The sequence below is a fragment of the Agelaius phoeniceus genome, chromosome 2 (genome assembly GCF_051311805.1).
Source record: "Agelaius phoeniceus isolate bAgePho1 chromosome 2, bAgePho1.hap1, whole genome shotgun sequence".
Lineage (NCBI taxonomy): Eukaryota > Metazoa > Chordata > Aves > Passeriformes > Icteridae > Agelaius > Agelaius phoeniceus.
Window position 1 is genome coordinate 78,182,627 of NC_135266.1, and position 27,213 is coordinate 78,209,839.

Sequence of the window (27,213 nt, forward strand, 5' to 3'; positions counted from 1 at the left end):
TGGAGAAATTTACTAACCATTCTCTACCTGAATTAGGTGATTTACAGCCTGTCTTATTATTTTTATATATAATTTGTGCTGTGTTCAAACCAGGGGAGTTCTAAGGCTATGTTTCACTTCAGTTGGACTTGGTTTCCAACCAGTAGTGAAGCTGCAATCCAGAACTTCAGATTTAATGCAAATGCAGCTTTCATGTTCCTTTAGCAGACCCTGAACAGTAAGAAGTGATAGGTTTGTGTTTACTTCCAAGGTGGATGTCCAAATATGTCTGAAGTACGCATAAATAGAAGCTTAGAATGACTTAAAGAAACTTTATTTTGTGTGAGTTTCTCCAATTAATATGAGGACCAAGAAAACTGTGTAGGCAACAGAAGAACAGGACAAAAGTTTCTAGTGCACAGGAGCAGGAATTTTTTAGCGGCTTGCCTGTTTAGCAGCACAGTATGCAGACATCCAGACAAGGATGGGAAGGACTGTGGTCCCCATGGCACTAATCACCTTTGATGAAACTTTTCTCATGAAAAGTACAGTTTTATAACAGTGAAGGGGAGGTATAAAAGATGCAGCCTACAGCACAGTTTCCAAACTTTTTAAGATCAGCTTTACCCTTTAGAAAGAGATTAAAAAAAAAAGTTAGAGTTTAACATCTGTACAGATGTCACATGCTGCAGATAGATTATATAGCAGAGCTCCCTCCAGACGGCAGCATCCCTCTGAGGCAGGATGGAGCACACATCTGCCTTCCCCTGTGTGCATCAGAGCTCTACTCATTCTAACAATGGGAATCGTCATTCTCCATTAAGCTCATACTGAAAGCCTTGAATAAAAGCCTTAAAAAGCTCAGCTGAAAGTATTAATTCTGAGGGAAACATGTAAATCTGGATGAAAACTTCCATTCATTTTTAATCTTGCAATGGTAAACCTTGTAATTAAGATGATTAAATGGCTGAATAAAACCCTATATTTACATCATTTAGAATACCACAATGAAAAACCATAATCCTGTTTATGGAAAGAAAGCAGTGGAGGCATTTTAAATCAGAAACATCAAACAAAACTTGTTATTTAAGCAGTCAGTAATTAATGTAACTCTTGCTTAGCAAGGACAACTAAGAGTTAACTGACTAGGAAATGCCTCTTGGAGAAAAGAAATAATTGGAAAGAATCAGATATTGTGTTTATGGAAGAAAAATAAAAGATAAATTGTTATGTTTATGAATGATCAAGTTATCCACATTTAACATATTTCACAGGGGACAAATTAAGGATTAGCAACAAAAACAGTGCTAGTGGGAAAGCTTCTGGAGTAGGCACATCAAAATGATACAGCACTCCCAAGGAAGCAAGAGGGAGCATTTTTTATGAGCAATGGTCCAGGAAAAGCAGGAGGTGACAATCTCTTGGTGGCTGTTTGACATAAAGAATCGGCAGAAAAATCTTATCATTGAAAATATTTTCCTTCCCCATTTTGAAGGAGTGGATAATGTCTCTCCAAAAAGTCTCCCTTAGTTTGTTGCCTTGTTATTACTCAGCAAAGATGACAATAACTTAAAAAACTCATTTTTAAACTAAAGAGATAATTCTCTCATCTGAATCTGCATGGCAGGATTTAGAATCTATTTCAGGTGCGCTTGCCACCCCACATTCCCCCATGTTTTCTCTGTAAAATATTTGGACAACAAACTAATGAAAGCCTATATGAATAATATAAATACATCACAAGTTTGTGTGTGTTTGTATGTTTAATGCATTACCTCTTGATAATATATCACAGCATAAATAAACAGAAATCAAATCTATATGCATGTGAAACTGCCTCTCTGATTAAAATCTTGTCAAAAGAAATTAGGGTAGTATTTTTTTCAGTCAGTGATGCTTTGTAAAGGCTTTCAGACTTTTTTTCTAAAATTGTGTTCTGTAAGAATAGAATGTAGGTACTATTTAATCAAAAGTATTTACTTTATCTTCCATTTGAAAACATATTAATAAAACTATATCTCTCTCAATACAGTGTTCTTTTGCTATGTCATCTTTCTTTTCTCGCAGTGTCTAAAAGTGCTCAAGCTGAAGTTCTTGGGCAAGCTCATATGCAGCTATTGACTGGAGAGATTGAGGAATGGGATTCTGTTGAAGGACAAATTGCTTACGGGGTTGTGGAGAATTATTAGGCTTGATATTGTATCATGGATTTATCTCCTGTGATAAGTAATTGAAAATTATTTCTAAAGGTGCTGATCAATGTGAACAAGTCAATATTGCAAAGCTTGCAGTGTTCATCCACAAAAAATTCTCTATCATCAAAAACACTCCCATAACTCATGGTCTTGTTAATTTGAGATGTTCACACATTGCAAACATGCTCTGAATAGTCTTTAGATTAGATGTATCCACTATAACATCTTAGGATCCACTTGAAAGTTTGTCTTCTGGGTGATTTCATTGCTCAAAATTTCTTAGGGCTATTTAGAAGATAATACCACCTTTGCAAATCAGACACAGAAACTAAAATGGAGTATTGAAAAATGGAATACTTAAAAAAAATTTTAGATGTTCCTGCACACAAATACTTGAAGTACCTCTGCTTGGCAAAAGACCTTTTTACCTGGACATTTCATATTTGTTGTTAATGTCAGAATTAAATTCATACACTTCACTCTGAAATTTCAGGTTTCGTCCAGAATTATTTTTTACAACTGGACTCTGATCTGGCAGTCAACTTTCATTAATGTCTTGTATTTTATTGCCAGTGCTTTGTAAAATGATTTATTTTTGAAACTTCACCAGGCCTGTAGAGGTAGCTGTCCCCCTTTCAGGATGACTCCAGCCATTGTATTAATGCCACTTGCAGTCCCACTGCTGTACCACAAGAACTTACTGGTCCCCAGTACTTTGCAAAGAAGAAGCTAAAGCAAATTTCCTGTGATAGAATCACAGATTTATTTAGGTTAGAAAAGACCCCTAATATCATTAAGTCCAAGCAGTAAACCAGCACTAGTTCCACAATAAACCATGTCCTTAATAGCCACATCTGCACACTTTTTAAATACCTCCAGGAATTGTGACTCTACCACTTCCCTGAGCAGCCTATTCCAGGGCTTGACAACCCTTTGGATAAAGAACTGAATTACTTGCATTATGTAATAAACAGAAGGAAGGGAAGCCAAGACTCCTTCCCATTGATAGGAGCTTGTGTTTACATGTGCATATCAGTGCAATTTTTCAGCTTTTGTTGATTACTTCATCACTCTGTAGAACCTTTTCTGGCTTAGCAATGGTGAAAAAATTATGCCAACAGAGGAAAAAAATATTTTTCTAGAAGTAATTTTCCTCTTGGCATAGCCTACTGGTACTCAAACAATATGAATTAAAACGACTGAATGCTGTTTCTGAGCGCTGTAGTTTGCACAGAAGGAGTTTTGCTGTCCCAGTGATGAAAATGAAAGATACTGGTTTTCACCATCAAAGGCAATATCTGTGTAACAGTAGTGTTAAAATCTGACTAAATAAAACTCAGCAGCATAATTTCAGGAAAACAATTCTAAGTATTTTGATGATGTATTAAGGTGTATTTTGTGGAATGGCAGCTGTTAAAAGGTGTATGACAGTTTCACTCTTGAATAATGTCCATCTATCTTTTCAATCTCAGCTTGTTTGGGGAAATGAAATTCAGCTGCACTCCTGAAACCACCACTCACTTTTTCTGTCTACATCTTTTCCCTCTCAGTTTACTTATCACTATCAAGCCTTAACATCATGTACTCAATTGCATCATATAGACTGCAGTGTCAAACTCAGAAGGAGATTGTAGAGGCAACCACAAGACAATCTGCTCAGAAGAGAGAAAAGCAGAGAGATGGCATTGATAACTGTAATACAGTAATAACAATCCTTGCAGTATAAATAGATACTGAACACATTTCTCTAACAGAAACTCAGAGGAGACTTTATTTTCTGCAGATCTGCCATCTGCAATGTTACTTTTCTTCAGACCTAAAATTTGGAGTAGAAAAATCCCCTCAGTACAGACCTCATTTCCCACAGAAGAAAAGGATAGGCTATACTGCATCTGCTGAAAAACAAGTTATTCTGTCTAGCATGGTGTCTCCAGGTGTTGTATGGCATGGAAATATAAGGATGTACCCAGCTGTCTACAGATTTTTGCAGGAGCGTCAATTTGAAAAGCAAAAAAGTAACCTCTCTGGAATACCTATGTTTTCATGTGGGAATCCACAGGCATTTCATAGAAGTTATGGTAATTCTGACTTTTAGTAATGATACAGTTTTATGAAACTAAGTTATACAGTGAAAGGAAGTAACCAAATCATGTCTGTACTACTGAAAAGAAAATAAAATTTATATACAACAAAAGTATCATGACATTGGAATTTGGAGCAATTTCTGAAGGCTTTTAAACACTATAAGCAATCTTTTGTGACCTCAAGGCAGTCATATTCACTGTTGATGGCATGGAGACTATTGTTACATTCATGTTTTGTACCAAGAATTAGACACTTTCTAACAGAAACTCTGCTGTTATTCATTGGCATTTGCAATATGTGAGCTTAAATTAGTCCTTGGTATTCCAAAAACCGTCAGAAGGATGGTGGATATCTCATCTTTGAAGTTCCACAATCAAATATATACTGGATCTAAAATCCTGGGCACCCAAAAATGAGGAAACTGTAAAGGAGGAGCATGAATACAGGCTGCAGCCTACTATACCTGGAGAATGAAGTGGAGGGGAGCACATCAGAACAACTCCTTGGCCTTCACGTACAGATACAGCACTTCTTGTCCGACCACTAAAATTCCCCAGATCTATCAAAAGAACAGAACATTATAGTTACATACCAAAGATTTTAAATTTTTTGGCTACCGTGACTTCCATTTTATTTCCTCTTTTAAAGCTGGCTGTTCTTTTTTCATACCTTGATCTATAATAGGAGGGCCTGAAAAATAAATCTATTTCCTTTACAAAAAATTCCATGTTGCATCAGCACTTTATTCCTTTTTTAGTGCACTTGCATACAGTATGAAAAAAAAAAAGCAGCAGACTATATATATATCTCCTGTTTGATTTTCTCTCTTGGTAGAAGGGATTCATACACAGTGAAAAAGAAGAAATAAAACTGGAGGGAGTACCCCAGCTAACATCCAGACTGATGATGCTGCAGAACCCACTTGGACATTGCACACAGGACATGGTGATGACAGAAAGGAAAATCAACACATTGGTTCTAAAACTATAGAACATTGCTACTCTATAGCATATTTACTCTTTCAAATAATTATCTTCTGATTTTTCTGATGCTATGTCCAAACCAGTTGTGAGTAAGCGTGTTTTCCCCCAAAAGTTTCCCTCCATCAGGGCAATAAGAAGCATTTCACTATTGGAATAAAAATTTTGAATAAAGTTGCAGGGCACTGCTATGAACGGTTCATTGTGATTATTTAAAGCCTCTCAACCAGAAGATCCTGTTATTCCATTTACCACACAGAACACTCAACATGGATTCATTTTGTTGTGGATAATAATGCTCTAGCATTTATATCTGTAGTAAAGAGATATGAGAGTTCAGTTCTGCCATCAGACTGCTGGTGTCTTCATCCATTCCCCAGAGCCAGTTATGGTGTTTAAAACCTCTGTTTTCTCAGGGGTATTCTAGAGAATTTTCCATGTTATGTGGATCAAGGTGAAGAGAGCAACAACAAGAGATCTTTGAAAAGGATACAGAAGCTTCAGCAAGCATTAAAGGAGGATCAGAAATATTAATAGATTGGGCTAGTGGGAGCTTCTCTCACTGACAATGAGTGACTTGTAGCCCTACTTCCTAATTTCTGCATACAGCCCAGAGTGCCGGGATGAGCCAGACAACACCAGTTTAAACAGGTGGAGCAGAATTGTTTCTATCTTAACTGCATTTAGTTGGTATTTCTCTATCAGATGCTGAAATTCCTCATCTTGTTTCAGACCTGGTAGAGCATAAAAATTAAGTCCAATGATTTTCAAAAGTAATTTGAGTTGATTTTTTTTCACATTTCTAAAATATGTTTTGGGCACAGGCAGTAGTTTAAAATTTAAATGCATTAAAATTTGTGCTGTCATTTGCCAAAATAAGTTAGTGTTTTGATTTCAATAATAGGTATTGTACTTGAATAGAAAAAAGGTATGTAGGATCCAGTAGATTTTTGTTAAATTAAATTTATGTTTGAAACTTTGAAAACTTTTGCTAGTCAATAGATAATTAAAAATTTAAATATTGTATTGCATATTAAAACAAGCACACCATGGGTTATAATACATTCTGGTATAATTTCTCATAAAAGTGTCTCCTAATGCATATTACCTGACAGCATATTCTGCAGAAAAGTAATTATTATTTTGTGTCCACAAAATAGTGGGCTGGTACATCCCTGCATGAAAAGAGTGGATGGGAGAACATCTTGTAATTGAAATTTTCTTAGTTAAGTCCTCAGGTGATTAAATATTATTTTCTATTAGTTATAGCAACCTTTAAATATATTTTCTTCCATTTCCTGCTTTGAATGTGCATTGGGATGGAAAAATATACTTTTTTTTTCACCAAATGAAAATCAAAGATATTCTTTCTTATTTTAAAATAAAAGTACTACATATGACTCAAGTTTCTATTTGTTCAAAACAATTCTTTTCAAATTAAAGGAGGAGAATATCAAAGAGCTTTGAATTTCAGCTTTTTTTGGCTATCTGTTGGTTCTGAACTGGATTTCTTGTTACCATATGACAGAAACAGGATTAGCAGGTACAAAAGAAGGGATTTAGCTCTAAAACAAATAAATGTAGAGAAGCTTAAAAGGAAGGAAAGGCAAAGGATCATGCTTGCAGTTCCCCCACATTAAAGTAATAAACACAAAAAGGAAAAATCAAATTAATGGAAAATTTAATTACTTTCTTGTAAATCTCAGCCATTTCATATCTATGCACACTGGAAAAAAAAAAAGGCAGCTACAGAAAATTTGTACAACCACCTTTCATCTCACTTTAAAACTCTAAAGAGGTAGATAATAAAAGAAATGGTGGACAGAACCCAGCTTTAGAGGTGAGAACTGTAACTTCTCACACAGTGACACCAGCCTTTGGTTCACTGCTCTTGCTGCAGTATAAACCTGCAACACGTGTGACATGTCAGAATGCCCCACACAGAATGAGTCTGTCCTTCATCTTATTATGATGTCTATAGCTGATTGATAAGAAAATGCCTTCTCATGCTCCATAGGTGTTCATCTTGTTCCCTGAAAGATTAATTTACTCATATCTCAGGGCTAGTGGCAAAGATGATAACATATACTATGTTATTTTCAAAGCATTTCCTGAGGTTCAGCTACATAACTCCCATACTTTTCAACATAAGAAACAGCACTGACCACTTTGAAAAAATGTATTTAAGTGCCAGCCACCATGTCTAGTGTAACTTACTATTAACAATATATATGCAAACCACACATTTAGATGGAGGGCGTGGCAGGAGTAACCAAATTTCCTTCACTGCTGAGAAATTATTCAATTAAAAAAAAATTATATAGTGTCACTAGTGTATTACCTGTGAGACAGGAGTGGTCTCCACTGTAAAAGGGAAATAGTAAAGAAATTCCAGAGCTACTGATGATGCCAGACATTAAATCCAATGACTTTGGTGTAGTACTTTCTGGATGTCAAATTTACGCTGCAATTGTATTTACATTAGCTCAGTGTAGTATTTGGTCTTTGAGAAAAGTTATGACCTTTGGAAAACCATTTATCTATCTGATCCAAAGGAGCTGCCAGGTAGTGCTGCTCTCTCCACAGTGACTATTCCCATTTTTTGGAAATGAGCTAAATCATGGGTTTCTCTCAGCACATATACCTATGTATTGATATGCATTGTGGAACAATGACACCACCACAAGACTATCAGTTTTAAAAAGACTCAGTAGAAAAGGAAACACTTCCACAGAAAGTGAAAGGAGTAAATAGAAATAAATGAGGAAAACTTCAAGGCAGTTGAAGCAACAAAAAACCTTTGAAGGTCTAACAACAAAATAAACATTTAAATAAAAGGGGGAAAGTTCTGCCATTGACAGAAGGACTTTTACAAAAGTTGGATCAGTTTTTAGCACTTAATGGCCTTCCAAGTCACCTTCACTGCTGTTTGCATTGTAGGAGGCATCATTGATTCACTGTGCTCATCAGCTTGCTGCAGCTAATGGGGGCAACAGGTTTTTGTGACCCAGTCAACAGTCAAGGGGTAACTGGTATGAAATTAGGATCAAATTAAAGATGAAAAACAGATCTTGTTTTTATTGTAGGCAATTATTGCTTGGTAACCTAGCATGGAAGCTGTAAAAGTCTCTGTAGTTCATTATCAGTGACTTAAACCAGTCAATTTAGCTTTAAAGTAGAAATTAGATTGGCGCAGAACAATGTCCTCTGCCAGCTCGGTTCTGTAAGTTTAAACTGTTTTATATGCAAATTTATTATGGAGTTTAAAATGGACATAATATGATATGTATTAAAATGTTTAAAGACATATCCTGAAGATACCTGAAGACAAGTATAAAGCAGGCAATATTCTTTCCAATAAGGTAAAAATAGCTCTACACAAGGAGAGATTCTTCTGTCAGGCCAAGGACAAACTTATTTATTGCATTGTCACAAAGAGAGGGTAGCCTTCCTCTCCTTGGATTTGAAAGACAGGACTAAGAAATAGACCTTGAGCTGGAATTGTAGCTCTTTAAAAAAGGTAAGATTTACAGGGAAAAGAATTCCATCAAAACATGTTTTTCAAAATCCCATTATAACCTAAATCAAAAACATGGTTTGACTGTACACTCTAAACAATGGAAAATATAAATGTTCTGTTTAATAACCCACAAGCTATAGAAGAATGAGAGGTAGGTATTGAAAAGATATCATGTGTGATTGTATAGGAAAGTTTTACATTGGATGAATTAAACACAATACCCAGAATATCCAACAGTCCAAGAAAATTAATAGTTTATTTTATAGTGACATACACTTATTTTGTAGGAATACCAGATTAAGTAAATAGAGCTGTATTAGTAGGATCACTCATTTGACCTAAGTGTAACTTTTAATACTGAAATTATTCATTAGAAAAAGTATGAAAGGAATTTTGGGAAAAAAGATTTCTACCATCACAGAAACATCATCTCACCATTGATAATGGGAGAAGCATACATCTTGAACTTTCAAAAATCACATTACCATATGACTTTTAGGTGACAAAATACGGGCAACTGTCAAACACTTTAGAATGTATCATGCTTATTATCATTGCTGCTGTTATTATTTATCATCAGAAAGGTTTTAATTCTTCATGGATCATCAAACTGACATGATGTGGAAAAGGTTATTTTTTTTTTCTCAGAGAAGTTACTATGCAAAAACAGAAATAGAGAGAGCATAGAAAAACAATGAAGCAGTCCAAGTCTGCATGACAACAACCCTCTCTCTGTGTACACCTGCAGAGCCATTAAAGTGTTTTAAGGAAAGGGGGTCGATACACAGATTTTTTCAGGGAGTGCTGACAAAAGGTGACAAGGAACTCAGGAGAATTTTTAAAGATTCCTCTCTGAAAATGTGAAAAACAGAGAAAGGACACACAGGATACTGTACTTATATTTAAACTAGCATCTTCAGAATCTTTCTCAGATATTACAAGATATTTTTTTCTCAGAAAAAAAATAAAGAAGGATCTTTGAGTAATGGTGCTCCACAGATGTGTTCTTGCAAAAACAAAGCACTTTTTTATGTATAGGTATCAGCATGAAATTTAAGGTATCCGCTATTGATTCATTACCCCTGAAATAAATTTTCACTATGAAAGGCAGATCAATAGTCAAATAAGCAAACATTTTCTGTCCTTAATGACATATTTCTATTTATATATTTTTTAATAAATGATAACAATTTAAAAATACCTGGTTTACTGTTTATTGTTCTTCATTTAGTTGTATGTCATAGCTATGTCTAGCTGTTTTACCTTGTAAGCAGAAATAGTTTTTAATGCTTTCTACATTTCCTATCACAGTGAAGTCATGAATCCATAAATGTGGCAAATACATTCTATCATAATACAATATATTAGAGAGATAATTAACTAACCTAGTGTCCTGGTTTTGTCTGAAATAGAGTTAATTTTCTTCTTAGTAGCTGGTGCCGTGCTGTGTTTTGGATTTATGTGAATAATGTTGACAAAACATTGATGTGCTCATTGTCGCTGAGCAGTGATTATCTGAAATCATGGACTTTTGAGTGCTTCATGCTCTGCCAGTGAGGAGGGCACAAGAAGCAGGGAGGCAGCATGGCTGGGGCAGCTGACCCGAACTGGCCAGAGGGATATTCCGTAGCACAGAGCATCCTGCTCAATGTATGAACTGGGGAGAGCTGGTCGGGAGGCACCGATCGCTGCTGGGGGACGGGCTGGGCAGCAGTCAGGGGGTGGTGAATAACTGCACTGGGCATCTCTTGTCTCTCTGGAGTTTTGTTCCTTTCACTTTCTGTTTTCTCTTTTTTAATTACAATTGGTATTACTATTGTTAGCATTATAAGTATTCTTTTTGTTGTTATTATATTGTACTGTATTTCAGTTGTTAATATATATAACTATTCCCTAAATTGATTTATAGAATTGTGTGTTAAATCTAGTACAATTATTTTTCTTTTTAAATTTTTTCCCAAAATGGGTGGTTTCTATTTATTAATTATTATTATTAATTAAAAAAACTTTAAATTTTATGATGCAAAAATAGACTAGTTCACTATTTACTATGCCATACTTTTTAAAAGAGAATACTACATTTCAATTAAAATATTCACTACTTGTGATCCTACACAGATTTTGTATAAATTATGAATTGATATGCTTCTTCCACTGTTTTGTCTTGTCTAACTACTTATTTTTTCTATAATCTAATTTGCATGAAGAGATACCCCAGGAAGGTTGAGGAAATTCATAGTGTTGATGAATTTTTCCTTTTGTGAAGCCTAATTTCAATAACATCAATTAATACCATCAGTATCATCAATAAAGCTTAATTCTACTCCGAGCCTTGAGAAAAAAAGGGAATTCGTAGGTACCAAAATCTCCCTGAAATTTTGTAGGATTTCTGCATTCATAATCCTGAAGTACTGGACCAAAGTGAATTAGAAGAAATATTTACATACAGAATAAAATAGCAAGATCATGTTGAAAACTACAGAGTTACTGTATGATTCAACTTGGCATGTTAAGTTCACAATAATTAGGATGTTTGTGGTTACAGTTGCTGATGGTTATGATTAATTAGTTATAATCATTCTGTGTCCGTCAGGTTTTATCTCTTCTCACATGAATTATTTCAGCATGCTTCTCAGCTGTCTTTCATGACTGCAAAATGCAATTTCCAGGGAAAACATTGAATCAAGAGGACATGTTATAGTTAAGCATTTTTCACCCTTTCATTCTGTCATTTAGAAGCAACAACTAAAACCAAACAAATAAGCAAGCAATCTTATGCGACAAATGAAAAATTTTCAAATGCAGATTCCAACATTATACCACAAAAGGAAAGTGGTACAATAAATATTACTGCTTGCAGAGCTTCTCAGCAAACAGATTTTTTCACTTGAGTAATATATGCAATATATTTTTTTAAACACATTGTTTTACATAATGTTATCTGCATCTTGAGAAACACGCATTTGTATTTCTAACCTTTTCCATAGGAGTTCCTGACACTGAGAGGTATACTACTATTTATATTCTGTATAAATCCTGTGCACATGATTCTACCTTTCTATTTTTTTTCCTTTCTTCTTATGAGTCTTCCTTCCCTTTTTGTTGATTTCTCTTTTAGTAACTTTTTTCCAATTAAGTTAATTACAAACATTCAAGGATATATTGCAAACAATCTTTCATTTTGTTGTGAGTTTCTTCAGCTGGATGTGACTTTTCCTTCTTTTAATTAGTAATTAAAGACCACAGCCAGTTGGGATTTTGGAAGATTTAACATAGAATGACTATCATAGTATAGTTTCTTATCATATGATGTGATATGAAATGGACAGTGACTAATCTCCATACAGCTTATTGGAAAATTCCCGTGTAGGTGTGGTTCACAAGAAACTGTAACAGTAGTACACAGAAAAAAACCTTTTCCTACCATCTGGGTGAACAAGTCATTAAAGATAACATGTTCTGTATTTCATTGAGCTAATTTATATAGAAATTACACTAAAACATTTATTGTATGTATTTATTACTTTTAGTTCACGGATTCTACTCCTAAAATAATATGATGGTGGCAAAGGAAATAAGCTTTCCCAAGTTCAGAAGTGATGGCACTGAGCTCATCTAAATTAAAAACTTTACAACTTCCACAGTATCTGTATTTGAGACTATCTTGCTGGCATGATACAGACAAAGAATCTGCAGGAAATGAAAGAAAAGCCTGACCTCCCAGGGTCCCTGTTATGAAGATAATATGTAAGATGTTTGATAGTGTTTCAGTCACTAGTCTTTTTTATTTTTTCTCCCCTTAATTCTTCATAATTTGTTTCAGAATGCCATTATATGCATGAACTGAGACAAATATCTGAGAACCACTGTTCAGATCTAAGGTTTGAGGAGTGGCATGATTGTTCAGGTTTCAGTAATAGCTGGAGGCTTTTAGTCACCATTTCCACGAGACATGACATATCAAATTCTGACTCCACTCTAGACAGGTCATTTTGCTGCACTAACTTTTCAGCAGACTAATGTGTATAAATGCCTCCATACTTCACTTCTGCTTTGTCATAAAGAAAAGAAGAAGGTCATAATCTCCCAGAAATTATTTATTTGATCTTCTATAAGAGTTGTAGTGCCCAGCACGACCTGCAAGTCAATTGTGACAAGATTACTAAGTGCTTGGACACATCCAAGGAGTAAATCTAGAAGACCTTGGTCTTAGATGAATAGCTCAGCTGGAAATGAAGACCTTGCAAACATAGAGAGTTGCCTAGGTAGCAGCTTCTTGTTACGTATGATGCTAGGTGATGCTTTTGATAAAACAGTTTGCATTGAAGCATGTTATTCTGCTTAATATCAGGGCAGTATCAGCCACTGAAAATCAGAGTTTAGGATATGAGCATGTCATTTTACAAGTAAGAGTCATCAAAGATAAATAAATTGTCACCAATCAGCTGAGCAACTATAAATTACCATCTACATACTATGATTTTTTTTAATCTGTAATCTGTACCACATTAATTAATAACCCTGTGAAGGTGGTCTGAGCATTCCTTTAATGATCTAATGTGTTGCAAATGAATGGCACAATATTTATTCATTTTTATTATCAGAAAAGATAAACATTCTTAGAAGGTTTCATAATTTCATAAAGTCTTGGCTAAAGCAGTTTCAAATGCTTTCTAAAAGGCATTTCCTTCTCCCACTTCTCTCTTTGCATTCTAATGTTATTTCCCTATGTCATTTATTTTCTAATTCTGCACATATTTGTGTCAGAGAGCTTGCATAAGATGAAGCACGTCTCCTCTCCTCTCCTCTCCTCTCCTCTCCTCTCCTCTCCTCTCCTCTCCTCTCCTCTCCTCTCCTCTCCTCTCCTCTCCTCTCCTCTCCTCTCCTCTCCTCTCCTCTCCTCTCCTCTCCTCTCCTCTCCTCTCCTCTCCTCTCCTCTCCTCTCCTCTCCTCTCCTCTCCTCTTTTGAGGAGATACTTCTTTGAGTATCCTCAAAGATATAATCACAGTCTTTGCTTTAGCCACGTATATCAGGCAGCAATCTCTCAGCAGTTCATCTGATCTTTTAACCACTTTGCCGTCTGTCACAATTATATATTATCACCAACAGATCAATAGAAATAAAACTAAAATATGTTTCCTGAGCTATGTTGGTTAGGTGCTCCACAGTACTGATTGACTTCTTTAAGCAATCTAATAATTCCGTCTCTTTTTAACTGATCTTCCTAGAGCAATTGCTACCAAGTATGTCCCAGCTGTAAGGTTTTTTTAATGACTTTTGGTACTGAAACGAAATTCAAGCAAAGCTGTAAGGTTGTTGATTTTGAAGTTATGGGCAATTTGTTAGTATTTCTGATGCAGTGGGGAAAAATTTCTAATTTCTAATGCAGTGGGGAAGAACAGCAGGACAGCAGGACAGCTTCTCTTCTCATATGGACTGCTGACAACACGATGTTCAAGAGTATCAAATACTAGACCATGGTGTCTAATCATGCAGCTATTCCTAACCACAGTAATGTACAATATTTAAAAAAACCAAAAAAACCAAAACAAAAAAATCCTGGACAGATATTTCTGGAGAAGCCAACTGACCTTGCAAACAGGACAGGTCTGGGCATCCTACCAACAAACCATACTTCCTCCTAATTAATAAAAATGAATTACACAGCATTTGTAAGACTTGATTGACCATAATCACAGTCCTATATTTAGACAAAGCTTTGCCACATGTAAGCACTGGTGCAGTACAGCTATTGTGTAGTGTGGGTGAAATCAATCATTGAGATGTTAAAAAAAAAAAAAAAGAAAAGAAAAAAAAAGAGAAAAAATTTCTGGCTGGAGAAGATTTGGGCCCTGAATACATTAATTCTCCATGGAATAGGAAAACTTCTGTCACAGTAATGAGACCTGTAGTACTAGCCTAGTAGGAAGGTACCATAAAGGAGTTATAACAGGTATTCAGAGAGAGTCAGACATTAAAGAGGATATGGGGGAACTTGCTGAAAGGGTCTAGCTGTTTTAAATACATGATGTGCTTTTGGTAGAACAGAGTAAATACACCATCAGGAAAAGAATCCAAGGTTCTGTCTTGAATAGACAGCATACAGAAAGCAAAAATTCAATTCAGGAAAACAAAAGAGGCAATGTGTTGAAAAAATAGTCTGGATTTTATACTGAAGTAGACCAAATAATTGGAGACTGTGAAATGAAGACTGTGAAGGGGAATCTCCAGATTTTAATATTATGAATTTATGTAAAGAATGAATTAGGTAGTAATGAATATCAAAAAGAAAATCTGGGAAACAAAATCTAGGGATTAAGTAGTTACAGATCAATAGTTTTTGCAGCAGTGTTGGGAGGTGATCATTGAGTGGCTTAGAGGAAATAGATCTGTAACCTCAGAGGTGCTGAAAGGATTGGTTCTGAATGTGGTATTAATTTACAAAGGACCTAATACAGATAACAAAAATATAATTGGTGAAATTTTGCATATGTGTGTCTGAAATATTTCAGGGGTAAAATCTTACTCATACCTGTCAGCTTCTAGATAAGTTAACATTTTATGTTATAAAAGTAATTTGTTTTCCCAGCTCCAGTGAGAATGGTAGTTGTTTTCAGCAAAAATTGCTGGGATTTTGCTGTCTGAAAATCAGGTCCTTTGAAAACTTCTCTGTCAGATAAGTATGATGTGTTTTTCTGATGCCATACTTGTAAAAAGAGGTTGATAAATCTGAAAGACTTTAGAGAAAAGTTATGAGATTAATTTGCATTACAGAAAACATTTTATAGTGATAAATGCTTAAACATAAAAAAACCTAACCTGACGGAGTTAAAGGTGAGAAAAATAAAAAGAGTTTTCCATAATTTCTTCTTCTTAAAAGAAAATATTCTAGTTTCTGAATCAATGTCCTATTTTCTGAATTAGTCTCCTAGTGAGTTTATGTGATGTACAAGTAAGCTTCATGTGATTCTTGAAATTCCATGCTAGAAATGGTTCCCTCAGACTCAGTTGGTATAGTGATTTAAATATGTGCATAATATTTTCCATAATATGGAATATAATTTCTAATATAAATATCCATGCATAAAAATTTTACATGAAAAGTAATAGTAAACTAAGACATACTCTTAAAAATATAAAAATAATAGAAATTTGAAGGCTTCTCAGTGATGTGTAGGATATCACAGGAAAATCGTACCAGATTATTGCAGTGTTATTACTTTAATAATCCTTGATGAAATTTTTTTTGAAGGAATGAAATGTAAGGAAATGGTACCTAAATACCTGGGGAGAATAGCATCCATACTATCAGTGTAATTTAATATGAACTATTTTGTTTAATTTATTGTAACCCACTCTACATGTTTCACACTGTGAGAATATGAATGGGACTTTTATCAGTGTAATTGTAAATAATTGACAAGAATAACCTCAGTGGTAGTGTACATTAATTTTATCCAAGTCAATTACAACTGGATATTATACATTTCCAATTAACAATACAAGCATGGATTTTAGATTAAAATTAACTGTAATTAAGTTTGCTATGAGTAAAACCATCATGTTAGAGTATTTAGACTTACTGGTTCAGATAGTCCTATCATAAATATCTATGGTCTACCAAATTTTAATAAAATGTAAGCAAACCTAAAATGAGTACTATAGTGACTAGATGATGGTGACTAGTAACTGAGGAGGTTCATATGTGATTATACTTATAGGTAACAATTTGGTGTTAATGCTGAAAAAGGCTTTATTTCAAGATTGACTTTTACACAAATTATTTTGAATGTAATGAAATATAATCTTAAATTGTTGTCCCTATTATTTGACCTAATTTTTTTTATTGGAAGGAGTTATTTCCCTTCTTACATTTTACCACAAAAGCACAGTTGCTTTATAGCTATATCTGAGCCAGCTATCCTAGTCTTCCTTTCAAGGCAATGCAGGCAAATAGACACTTCAAAGGCCTGATTCATTTGACCTATTTTAGATGTCAACTTGACATGAATGAATTGCATCCCAGTAGTGCAACAGATTAAGTAGGAAATCAAAACAATTAGATCAGTTGCAGCTGCCTATGGTGTTGACAGTCTGACATTAAAGGAGAATGAATAAAGTGTATTTAGAGCCAATTTACTATTTCCTTGATCGTCAGATTGTTTTCTCAACATAATTATTTTGCCTACGGTGCCTCGATAAAACTAAGTAGAAGATGGTAAAGGATTCCTCTCATATATATATATCAGAAAAGTAACAAAAGTCAAATATATTTTTTTTAAGATGTGTTGGACCTTTGTAAGTAAACAGTTTCTTACTCTCATAAGTAAAGTAGTGATCTAACCAATTTTTTTAAAGCTATATAGGAGATTAAGATATGAGCATAGTAGTTTTGAAATAATGTCTAAATAAAGGTAAATTCAGCCCTTAATCTCATAGTCTTTCTTATTGTGGCATTAATTGTATGCTAAGAAACTGCTCCTGAGTAATAAAGATGATAGGTCTAAATTTAAAGCAACTTCTGTATACACTTAATGTGTTTCATATTGTTATGCAGTATAGAAAATCTAAATGTTACATGTTTTAAAGGATTTTACATTGACTTTTAGAAGAACTTTACAAGGTGAGGAACTCCATCTTCTGGCTACCTATTTGGTGATTAATGTACATATAGAGGAAAACTTCCAGCTCAATTTGCTGAGCCTGATTGATACTCAGAAAACCTAATCTACTGCACCTTGGGAAAAGGTGGATAAAAAGGATACACTTACTGGGGAAAAGAGGATAAAAGAATTAGCACCACCTTAATGCTGCAATAAATGTGCATCTTAAGATGACTCAGAGATTTCATCCAGCATGCACAAAATCAGCCAGCATTTTCTACTGATTGCTTTTAGTTCCAGTGGAAGCAAAAGACTTTCAAAATAAGGAAGATATATTGTTATATATACTTTATGGCATTGACTTTATAAAGAGTGTAGGAAACTATCTCCCTCTCTTAGAAACACTCGTAATGTCAGAGAAGCGATGCCTTTGGATAACTATTGATTTTAAGTAGACTGCAGAAAAGATGTTTGCTTATTGTGTAAACCTGCTCCTCATCCTCACAAATTCAGCTTGAGTATTTCTACCTGTTAAATCCTTCCTTTTAAATGCCAGCACTATTAAACATTTCCAAGTTATTTGAGTGCTTCATTCTCTTAAGTTAGAATTGAATACAAACCTATTAGATGCATATGATGGGATATATGTACAAATGCTAAAAATGTTTTCTAATTAGAAGGGGAAGGATTGTTGTTTTTTTTTTCCTAACAATGATTTCTAATGTAAGTGCAGGTGATGGAAGAAATAAGCTAGTCTTAAATTCTCAAAGTATTTTCCACAGTCACACTCTATTAAATTACAATCTGATCAGTAGTTTTTTTGGCAAACCCTAGAAAATTAAAATGCACTCATATATTTTAGTATCTACAATCAAACTGCACAAATAGCAGCTTGGTGTACATGACTATCATTAATAAATAACATTAAATCTGTTGTATGTGAAAAGATACAATTTGTGTTTCATCACTTCACTCAATTATCTTATTATTTACTACCAGAGGTTGCACTGCATCATTGTTTAAGTTCCCAATATCTTGTTAGGCAGTTTTATATCTCTACTACTATGAATATACTCTCAATGCTGCTCTGTTAGAAAAAAATAATTTCAATTCCCCAGTCTGCAATTCTATCCTTTCAAAATAATAGGTGAATGGGACTATGGTATAATCATTATGATAAGGAATACCCAAACTGTTTAACAAATACCAAACATGTTTGTCAAGCAAAGCTGTAAACACTGATTTCTATCCAACAGTCCTGGAATCCTCAGTGGGTCAGAGGAGGTGTTGCAAAAATGTGTTGCTGGTCAATAAAAGCCTAGAGCTTTTATGAGGATTTGAACTAAACACTCGAAGCTGGAGATGCAATGTGAGCCATAACAATTTCTGAGAGACAGCACAAACCAATGTTCTGAAGTTTGAAAAGAACTATTGTAAAAAAATACACACACACACAGCCCTGCCCAAATAGCAGACTCAAGAGGCCAATGGCAAAAAAAACCAGACACAAGGTAAAACAATATGATAATGGAAATTAAAATAATACGGTGAAATCTCATAGAAGAACAGAAATTAGTTCTTTCAAAATAAGTTTACCTTGAAAAATATTAATTTTACTACAACAAAAATAGGGCTAAACTCTTCAACAAACTACACCCTTTTATGACAATTTTTTCATTAGTTTGATAATACTTTTGTTTATCCCCCACTTTATTTGGGTTTTTTATTTTCTAGTTAATGGAATGGCTGTGTTCCTGGTCACTGGGATTACTGGAAAAACAAATGTAATTCCACTTTTATTTTCTTTACAGTTTTTCTGAAGTGTCATTTTGTCTTCCTGTATTACTGCAGTGAATTTCTCCAGAAGACTTGTCATTTCCTGAAGCATTTTGTAGGCAAACACAATGACTGGTCAGTCGTGTTAGATCTTATAGACACTGCCTTTCAGTAGAGCTGGCACAGATGCTCATGGCACAATGCCTGTAGAGGAGGCACGTCAAATACTTTGGTGATGAGGCCAATAAAAATTCTGTTTACCTCCAGCAGACTGCTCAATATCTTTGTGATTAAATAGCTCCTGTCCGGCCTTTTTCTTATATAATGTAAAATGTAATTTCCAGAATCATTAACTTAAGTAATCTTTCATGAAGTGTAATATAAGAAAAAAAAAGTTTGAACATTTGAATAGATTTTGGTAAAGGCAAATAAGTGTCTATCGCTTAGCTAGCATCATCCTAAGCATTCACCTTAATGTATCTCAGGTTAAAAAGTCCCAGGGCAGCTTCACAGACTTTACCATGTCCTTGTTTTTTGTGTTCTTGTGTAAATAAGAGAAGGCAAAATGTGATTTATTCAAGGATATATGTACTCATGCATCTGAGAATATATTCCAAGGTTGTTTCACACTGAGGGTCTACACTAGTCAATTATATCAATGACAAAAAAATGCATAAAACTTTTGCAAGCATTCTGAAAAGCTTTCTGGTACTCTTCCAGTGCATTTGTGGTAGGCACATATATTTACTCTGGAATGATGACTTGTCATTCAGAAAACATATAGCCAAAAAACCTTTCAGAGACTGTCATTCAGACTGATTCTGAAACTAGGTTCTTTTTCATTTGCTTGTGCAACATGATTTTTTTTATGTGGCATCTGATTCCAAAAGCTTTCCTAAGACTCTTCCAAAAGTAAGCGTTCTACAGATTAATTCTAGCCTATTTATGGACTCAAATTGCTTAGCTGGACATGGAAGGTCAAGCTTAGTATGTCTTCTGACCTGAGAGAAAATTTTCAGCTGTAGCTCAGAAAAAATAATGTAGAACATTTCTCTCAAGAAGGAAGAGCAGGACATCTGCTGTAAGTGGAATCATAATCTTGTGCTTAGTATACAAATACAAATTTGAAAAGCCATTTCACTACAGTGGGCTAGAATAATTACCATTTTCTCCCTACTCTATCTTAAAGCAAAGAAATTTGCCTACACTTACATTGCAATATTAATGTTTCCAAAAAATATGCCTACTGGTCACAGCATAAAAACAGTATTAAAAGGGGGTAATTTGCAATTCCTTTGCAATTTTTAATGTAATTAATTTCTGAAAGAACAAGTGCAGTAGATAAATAATATTTTTATGTTTTTCTGTATGTTCTTTAATCCCATAAATCCTGGGACATGAATCTGTAGTTTCATAAGGGAAGGATGGCAGGTGCAGGACATAGATCTATTTATTACAATTCAGATGATTTGTAGAAATGATGGTCAGGTGCTAAGCAGGGAAGAACATGCTCTCCCTTGTGACAGACATCAAGGTAGAAGGTTTGTCTGCATCAAGGTTTGTCTGCCTCAAGGTAGAAGGGGAAAATCAGGGAGAACTTGGATGCTTTTTGCTTGAGACTGGATGTCCTTCAACATCTCCATTAGTAAGAAGTACGTTTCCAGCAAATCACAGATGGAGAAACAGATCTGCTTTCATCTTTTGTCCCCCTGTAAGGAATTGTGACCAATGGAGCCAGAGCTTTCATTGCAATTTGACCTTCAAATGCCGCAGTGCCACAGGACCAGATGACCCTGTGTAGATGTCTCTTTCCTCTAAGTTTAAAAATCTGTCTTTCAGATTTTTCTTTTCAGGGCACATGTAAACTCAGTATTTTAAAACTAAAGCTGATATTTCTTGAGGATACTTTATGTCTTCTACCCCTTAACTATACATTCAGCCAAATTTTTAAAACCTGAAGAGACAGTTTGTCATTTAGATATTCTGTCATATCAGCAAGCTCACAGGACTGGGGGAAAAAATCTCTTACTGTACTAACTCTTTATTTTGACTTTCTCCCCTAAACAAACATCAGTTGCTGAAACTCCTAAACTAACAGTAACTCCTCTCCCAACAATAAGTTCAAAAATCTGAAGCTAGGTGATTAATGTTCTATTTTAGGTTATTCTTACAGTGAAGGACTCAAGCCACCCTTAAATGTATTTTCTATATTTAATTCAATACACAGAAGAGCTGGTTTCTTTATTCCAGCTTCTCTGTGTAATCCAAATTGGTGTCAAAGTGCTTTCTGCCTATCTTGCAGAAAATGAAAATACATGTCTTTGTTTGTCTTCTGAATAAACTGAAAATATTGCTCTTCACAGCCCTACCCTGAAGTATATTTCACTTAAGTTTAACAATAGAGATGTGATACTTCTTGCAATACCACAGTCACATTTATTTAGCAGAAGGAGGGACACACAGAATATGGAAGTCAGAAAAATCAAAGGATGAGAGAATAATTCAGAGTGGAGTGGGCTCAGAAGGTCCCTGATCACATTCCCTGTTTAAGTAAGGTCATCCCAAATGTTAGACCAGGTTGCTTGGAGCTTCATCTAGTTGGGTCTTGAAAATCTCCAAGGACAGATACTGCACAAACTCTGGGGAACTTGTGCTACTGCATAGCTGTCCTCATAGAGAAAATGTTTGTTCGCATGATTTTTCACTCCAGTTTTTGCCTGTTTTCTCTTTTCTTCCTGGTAATCACCACTTTGAAAAGTGCTGTGAACCACCTGGTAGGCACTAGGAAAATACTGCTAGGTCCCATCTCTGCTCCAGGATGAAAAAACCCAATGCCCCCACGTTCTTGTCAGGTGGCAAGAGCTCCAGCCGTCACCACTTGGTGGATTTTCCTGAATTCTCCTGAGCTTCCTAATATCTTTACTGGTAGGCCTGAAAGTGGACAAAATATCAATTTGTCCTTTCATCGAATACATAGATCTCACTGTTATCTGCTAAGTGTCCAAGCCCTTAATTTTAATCTCTTAAACATTGCCATATTACCATATAAATAATTATATTTAAAGAGCATTTAAAATATTTTGAAATTATTATTGAAATAATGAAAAATAAGTAATTCCTTGCCTCCTTGCCTCAATGTTAACAAAAAAGACTGCAATTTAGGTACTGTGACATAGTCAGTCAGAATCTCTTAATGTGAAAATCATGAACCTCTCCATGGGTAAATGGGCATCCTGTGATGTTGACAAATACAAGGATCTCAGGGGACAGTTGTGACATTCAACACACCCTGGCAACAAATTTCACTTTTATCAGACAAATTACGTAATCTAATCACTATGTGGTCCCTCTCAGAGGCAGGAAGACACTATCTTTGTAAGCTTAATTTTTTCTCTCATTTACATCAGCAAGAATTTTATTGATTTAATCTCCTCAAAAATCAAGCTGTGAGTCACACACTTATTTTATTACATTTTTGTCTAAATAATTTCTGGGGCATTGAACTCTTTCCAGTGAAAGAGCATTGAGACCAGCACTTAACATTTGTGGGTATGGAAAGTTATCAGCATTAGCACTGCAGAAGAAACCAGTTTAGGAGATGCTGCTCTTCACAGTATGCAACAGCAGAACACAGAACTTATTGCTGGGTTTTGTCCACCCTTGAAACTGGAAATGCAGAAGAGCTTTGTGCAGAGACATGGCTTCATGGCTCCAGCTTCCCTTGCCTGTGTCACCACCTTCCAAACCACTGCATGTCTGTACACAGCTATCAGCAGTTCAAGCCAATTCTATGTTATGTTGTTTAATGCTCATGTCTAATGCAACAACAAGATATCTTGCATTGTTCTTTTTCTGTTTGGAGGACAGTAGGTGTGGATGGCCAAATTTGAGTCGCAGGTATCCAGCCTATAGCAAGTTAACTTTAATTTAAGCTTGGAACTGGAGTCTGACTTTCGTTAAGAAACTTTTCCTTTCTCTTCCATAAAACTGTTTCATAATGATTCAGGTTGGAAGGGACCCCTGTAGATCATGTACAATTGTCTGCAAAAAGCAGGATCAGCCTTGAACAACTTGGCCTGTCAGACCAAGTTTAGAATCTCTCCAAGGAAACTGCCAGAAGAGTAAAGATAGCAAACTCTCTCTTGGTGCTGGAAAATTTAGGACTAAAATATAGGGAAAATAAAAATGAATTACTAAAATTTTTGGTAACATTAGTGGCCACTTACTTTATGTCTAAATGTCAGAATCTCTTTTATATGGTTAGACATGGCAATGTTAGTACTAGGATTGTCACAGAGAATAAATCAGGTACCTTGTATGCAGTTGACTGGAGAAGAGAAAATGTGAAAAGGCAAATTTCAGAGATCCTGTGAGTAAAAAGATGGTATGTAAAAGTCAAGCAGCTAATCAGACTACATACCCTAAGGTATATCAATAAATCAAGCTGTCATAAGTGCTCCTAATGAAGGATCATTTGTGAAAGTTTTACCTTTACTGTTTTTAGCCAGCATTCAGCAAATGAATAGCTGCCATATTGTTCCCAACAGACAACGTAAAAGTCAAAATTATAGAAGGCATTTTTAAACATCTTCAGGTATATTTAGATGTGATAAATAAGGAATTACTATCCCAGTCATCTACTATAACTCCAGTGTAAAATGAACCACAGAAATTCTCAAAATTAATGTTTTGAAATAGATGTCTTAAAAAATATTAAAAAAAAGAAGAAAAATTTGGACTCATTCTCTAGACAAGTTCCTCCAATGATTCCTTTTCCTCTCTGTGAGGTTGACATTTATAAATAAAAACCAATAAAAACCAGTACTTTTAAGTTTCAAATGCTTGAATTTTTTTGCTCCTTCTTCAGCTAGTTTGCAGTCTTATTGTTTATATATCAGTGTGCCAATATCTTTTCAATGTAGTGCTAAAAAATAGTCATTTTTGAAAACAAAGTGTGTTTTTCTACTACTACAAATCTTCCCCTATCCGTCAAGATGCTTTTTAAGTTGTACACCCCAGGGTATGCTCTCCAGGATGGAAAGGAAGATCAGGAATCTTCATACTGTCAGTATGGAAGAATAACCTTGACTTTTGATCAAGAGTTCCAATAAAACGGAAGCTGGAATAATTCAAAATAATCATTCCCTTAGAATAGAAGTACCATGGAGACACAGACTGCCACCAAGGGCTGATCCATATGGTAATGTGACTCATGAAAGAGCAGCAAAGAACAGCACCCTAGGAAATATTGTACCACATCCTAAAGCTTATAGGTGCCAATATTACAAGACCTCTTAAATTCTTTCAGACAAGAGAGCTCAAAGATCTTGACCCTTCTAAGTCTCAGATGGGAAATACTACAGATAGATGCAGAAGAGAAAATAAACTTCTGTTGAAAACTTACAACTATTTTTTTCTCATGAACTTTTGGGGTTTTTTTTAATCCAAAAGGCTTTCTGTGAGAAGTTGAACTTCATGGGAAGATCTGTCCTCTGGACTTCATGCAGGATGGCAAAAGCCATATGTCAATACAGTTCCTTAGCAATTTCTGTAGTTTTACCTTCAGACTTAAAGAAGTTGTGATGACAGGTACAGAGTAAGTAGATTGCTGTGTAGGACGACTAGGTGCATTTTTCATTATATTCCTCTCACAGGACTAGAAAAGAGATCTTACAATCATTAATTATTGGGACAATTTTTATATTGTTTTCATGAAAATCTTCATAAGAATTGGACCTTTTAACTTACCTAACTGAACCTGTCAGGAGACAGTCTACTAAATACAAAATTTTACATTTCTTCAGTCTATATTCTGAAAGAATCAATGATTCATCTTCTGATGGCAAAGAGATTCATGGTCAAATTAGTGCACGAGGAGCCAGTCCCTTGAAAGTTCAGAGTAACCTCAAGATGCTATCTCAAGCATCTCTAGAGAAAGAAAAATAATTTATGATTTAATTTAACAGAGGGAAATTAGGAGGAAAACAGCAGGCAATGACCATTACAATGCTTTGCACATTCTGTGGTTCACATCTCCTTCACATTACATGTTCCTTTATCAGAAGATCTCGATGTAATTCTCAGCTTTGGAATCCCCCACTATTATCTGGCTCAGCTGCTATCTTGTAAAACCTTGTACAAATATGGCCCAATGAACACAGAGAGAGAGAGAGTCAAAAACATTAAAAAAATGTCAAATAAATCAGTCTTATATAGAGTGACATTAGGTATAGAAGTCTGGGAATAATGACTGGCTCAGAAGTTCAAAATTTATAAGTATATGTATATGCATATGTGTATATACATATATATATACACACATTTCTATATTCATATTTATCAGCTAGGTAAATATAAAAATATAAAGCATATATTGCATTTTGAATACACATAGATGCTTACGCATTGCTTCTGTGACATTTCACTAGTTGATTAGCAACAATTTTAACAGGGTTAATTAGTTATTATTAGTTCACACTAAAGTTAGCTCACACTTTAAAATCCAGACCTATGTGCTTACTGTGAGATGTAGAAAAGCTGCAAACTGCCAATTTTAGGTGAGCTGATAAATTATAACAGAGCTCAAAAAGTGATGTTATGCCATTATATAGTATCTGCTACAGGTAGATTGAAAAATCTGAGTTCAGATATTAAGATGCTGGAGGGAAGAGAATAAAAAAATTAAAAGGTGAGTGCTGTGCTTACTGCAAAAAGGTGGGTTACTACCTACTTGCTTTCTTTTAGAAAAGAATTTGTGAGATATGGAGCTCAAGATCAGGAAAAAAATCCTCTGGTATAAACCCAGGAAACATTATGTCGTGCAAATTCATGCAAATGGAATGTGGGTTCACAGTCCTTATGAGCAGGAGAGATTTCTTTCTTATGATAGTTATGACAACAACGCATAGCAGTTCAGGATGAAAGGAAAATTACTGCAAAGTACATTAAGAGACTGCCTAGTGTTACTTTAATGCTCCAAATGCTTCTACATTTATTTAATACTTAGGGGAAAGCACAGTTTGAACAGACATTGCTTGAAAGAATAAACAGCTGAGAAAGTATAAAAGTACAATGCTTTTGTTGTTATTGGGGTTATTTGAAACCTTTTTGCCTTAAGCTTCCTTTAATATTTTTGGGTGCTTCTGCATATGAGCAGAAAGAGGGATAGAAGAGGTGTGAAAGACTCATAACTTGGTGAAGAAATGATGCAACTTTTCCTCTCTAGTCATCTTTGTAATAGTATGTGGAAGAAGAGGGAATCCTTTTTTAAGAATATCTGGTTAAGGTCCTTTCTCAATGCAAAAAGACTTAACGAGAAGAGGAATAAGTCATAAACAAAACATACAAAGCAGTCATAAGAACAAAACTTGGTTGACCACACTAATTGATGAAGGCAAGTGAGATTGTAAGAGCATTTATTCCAGCAAAGTTATCTGTCAGCAGACCTTGCCAACTAGGAAGGAAACTAAACAGAAAGAGGGAAACAAAAAAAAAAAATCTAAGGAGTCACACACCCACACACCTGAACAAATAAATGTGGAGGAAATGGGAGGAAACAAACCTTAGCAGTTACACTAATTGATGGACTATCAAGAAAACACAGGTAGAAATTCCAATGAGATCAACCTGGACTTTGCAGCACTGTAAGATTGTAAACCAGGGGAACCTGAACAAGTACCAGTTGGACAACATGTTCTAGTGCCTTACAAACCTCACAGTAAAGAATTTCTTCCTAATAGCTAATCTAAATCTACCCTCTTCCTGTTTTCTCTTGTCCTACCATTATGGATCCTGGTAAAAATTCAATTTTATTTTTTCTATAAGCCCCCTTGATATACGGACTGTTCTATTCTATTCTATTAATTTAATTCTATACTCCTGTGATGGGTGGGACTTAATTTCAACAGTTCCTGCCTGGAGATTCTGGGACTCAAAAGACATGAGAAGAAATTTCCAGTGTTAAACCAAGGCAAAAAAGAGTTTTTGGATACATCATTTTTTTTCATGCCAACTGTCATCAGATCAATTGTCTCCTTTTCCATGTTTATATGTTATCTCAAACAATTTGTTCAGT

General features: G+C 34.9%; 1 protein-coding gene across 6 annotated transcripts in view; it reads right to left on the minus strand.

Annotated features, from left to right (window-relative positions):
* The window catches only part of CNTN5 (contactin 5), a 606,500-nt gene that overhangs the window by 174,914 nt on the left and 404,373 nt on the right, over nt 1-27,213 (minus strand). For all 6 annotated transcript variants that reach the window (XM_077173968.1, XM_077173967.1, XM_077173966.1 and 3 more), the window contains one exon: nt 4,723-4,818. In XM_077173968.1, the coding sequence (XP_077030083.1) occupies nt 4,723-4,818 (96 nt within the window). The remainder of the gene's footprint in view (nt 1-4,722; nt 4,819-27,213) is intronic.